Source organism: Papio anubis, chromosome 8, assembly GCF_008728515.1.
Source record: "Papio anubis isolate 15944 chromosome 8, Panubis1.0, whole genome shotgun sequence".
Lineage (NCBI taxonomy): Eukaryota > Metazoa > Chordata > Mammalia > Primates > Cercopithecidae > Papio > Papio anubis.
Window position 1 is genome coordinate 100,678,752 of NC_044983.1, and position 2,187 is coordinate 100,680,938.

General features: G+C 60.6%; 1 protein-coding gene across 2 annotated transcripts in view; it reads left to right on the plus strand.

Annotated features, from left to right (window-relative positions):
- Positions 1-301: 301 nt before the first annotated feature.
- The window catches only part of ZFPM2 (zinc finger protein, FOG family member 2), a 501,246-nt gene continuing 499,360 nt past the window's right edge, over positions 302-2,187 (plus strand). For both annotated transcript variants that reach the window (XM_017962214.3, XM_017962215.3), the window contains exon 1: positions 302-842. In XM_017962214.3, coding sequence (XP_017817703.1) covers positions 803-842 — 40 coding nt within the window. In that variant the 5' untranslated portion in view covers positions 302-802. The remainder of the gene's footprint in view (positions 843-2,187) is intronic.

Below are 2,187 nucleotides of genomic sequence, written 5' to 3' on the forward strand. Positions count from 1 at the left end.
CTGGAAGGGGGGGGCGGGGTGCCCTGGCAGCTGCCCAGCGTTGACGCGGTGACAACTGCAGAAGGTGGCCCTCCTCCAAGCCCTCCCCATGCCTCCCCTGCAACTCCCACCCACCCCTGCCCCCATCCCCCACCACCGCCTGGATCCCCCGCACTTCTCCCGACCAAGGCCGGGGCCGTAGTTTGCATCCGGACTGGCTTTGGATGCAGCCAATCCTCCTTTGGCTGATGGAATAGTCTCCCCTCCCCACAGCCCCGGCGCGCCCCTCCCTCGCGCGCCTCGCCGCCTCCCGCGGCAGAGCAGGAGCTGCGCGGCCCGGAGCGGTGGCGGCGGCGCCCGAGTATCCGTCCCGCACGCCGGGGCGAGGGGCGAGCAAGCGCGCTCCTCCTCCCGCGCCCTGCGCCCCCGCGCTCCCCCTCTCCCCGCTGCTCGTTCTCCCGTCCCTCCCTCCTTCTCTTCCTTCTTTCCGTGTTATTTTCCTCTTCTCTTTCCCCTTTTCTCTCTCCCTGACCGTTCGCTTGTACATTCCCATTCTCCCCCCGTCGCTCTCCTCTCTCCCCCTCCCCTCCTCACTGTCACACTCTCTCTGCCCCCGTCTCTGTTTTCTCATTTGCTTGCTCATCTCCGAACGTGGATCCGCGGCTCCCGGAGGAGCCCAGCTCTCGGAGCACCTGGAGTCCGGCCGGCGGCGGCCCGAGCCTGGCCAGCGGCGGCGGCGGCGGCGGGAGCGGCGGGAGGCGAGGTAGCGGCAGCCCCGACCGCGGGCACCGCGGGAGCCCCAGCGGCAGCAGCCGCCGCCGAGATGTCCCGGCGAAAGCAGAGCAAACCCCGGCAGATCAAACGTAAGTTTGCGCGCGGGGCCGGGAGTTGGTGGGATTATTGCCCAGGAGCGGGGTGCGCAGGACGGGAAAGCGGTTGGTGGATAGCGGGGCTGGGGGAGATTGGCTACCGGTCCCCTAGATGTGTCAAACTTTGCCTGAGCAGTCGAAGGGACAACTAGACAGTCATAGACAGGCAGACGGCCAGCCCGAGCCTCGGGCAGGAGCGAGGCTGCGAGGAGCAGCCCTTGCTTGCCCCGCTCAGCCCTCGCGCTCCCGGGCTGCTTTTTTAATTCCGACCCTCGCACGCTGCGAGTCCCCGGCGCTGTTGTCCAACCAGAGGGGCAGTCCGGCTCCTTTAGACGCTTATTATTGTTGTTGTCATTGCTGTGGTGCGATTGACGTGGGACTACTCTTGGGAACCACTTTTACCAACCAGGGTAGAAACTTCTCAGAAAAGCTGGGCGGTCGAGACCTCGGGGCGAGGGAGGTAACTTCCCCAGGCGGTGGAAAATCAGAGCGTCAGGGTCCCGATCCTGGGCGGTGCCAGAGCCACACCAAACCCGAAGCGAAACAAAAAGTAGGTGTAAAAGTTCGCGCCTCTGAGGCGGGCGGCCGTGCGTCTCTGCCCTGCGGGCGCGGGCTGGTGGCTGGCAGGTCGTGTCCTGGGACTTCGGGCGGGTCCCGCTCGCGCTGCCAGGACGCTCAGCCCAGCGAAGATTCGGGTGGCGTCTGGCCCTGGTGGCGCGCGGAGTCTTCGCTGGGAGGGGCCGCCGGTCACTTCCCAGCGCCGAAGCTGTGAGTTCAAGGAGGTGGGCGCGCAGGGGAGTGCATGGCCCTGAGCCCGCGAGTCCCCGGGGGTCCCGATGGTGCTTAGAGGACACGGCGGGTCAAGAGACACCTTCCGGAAACAGGCATGCTCGCAGAGATCAAGTCGGTCAACTTTTCTTGGCTTGGGGAGAATTCCTCCAATAGTGTTTTATAGGCCTGAGACATATCTTCAACGCTTTGGCCGAAAAGAAGAAAAAGCCTTATTAGTTTATTTTTTGCCAGCTTTATGATGTGTCTGTTTCATCGTGTTGCTCAGAGTCTGGCAATTAGTTTAAAACAAATTATAATGTAATTTTAGGATAAGACTTTAGTAGTATCCCTTTGCCACTTGATTATTGACCATACTCACCCCACCCCCAAATGTTGAAAATTCTATTTGGTGTAGTTTAAAAATAAATCTTATCAATCAACTTGTCCTTGAAATGGGGGCCAAGTTATAAACAGTTATCAACAGTTAAGTATTCAGATCTTTTTGTGTGTGTGTGTGTGTGTGTGTAGCTGCTTCTCAAACATAACTTTCTAGCTTTTATTTCTTCCA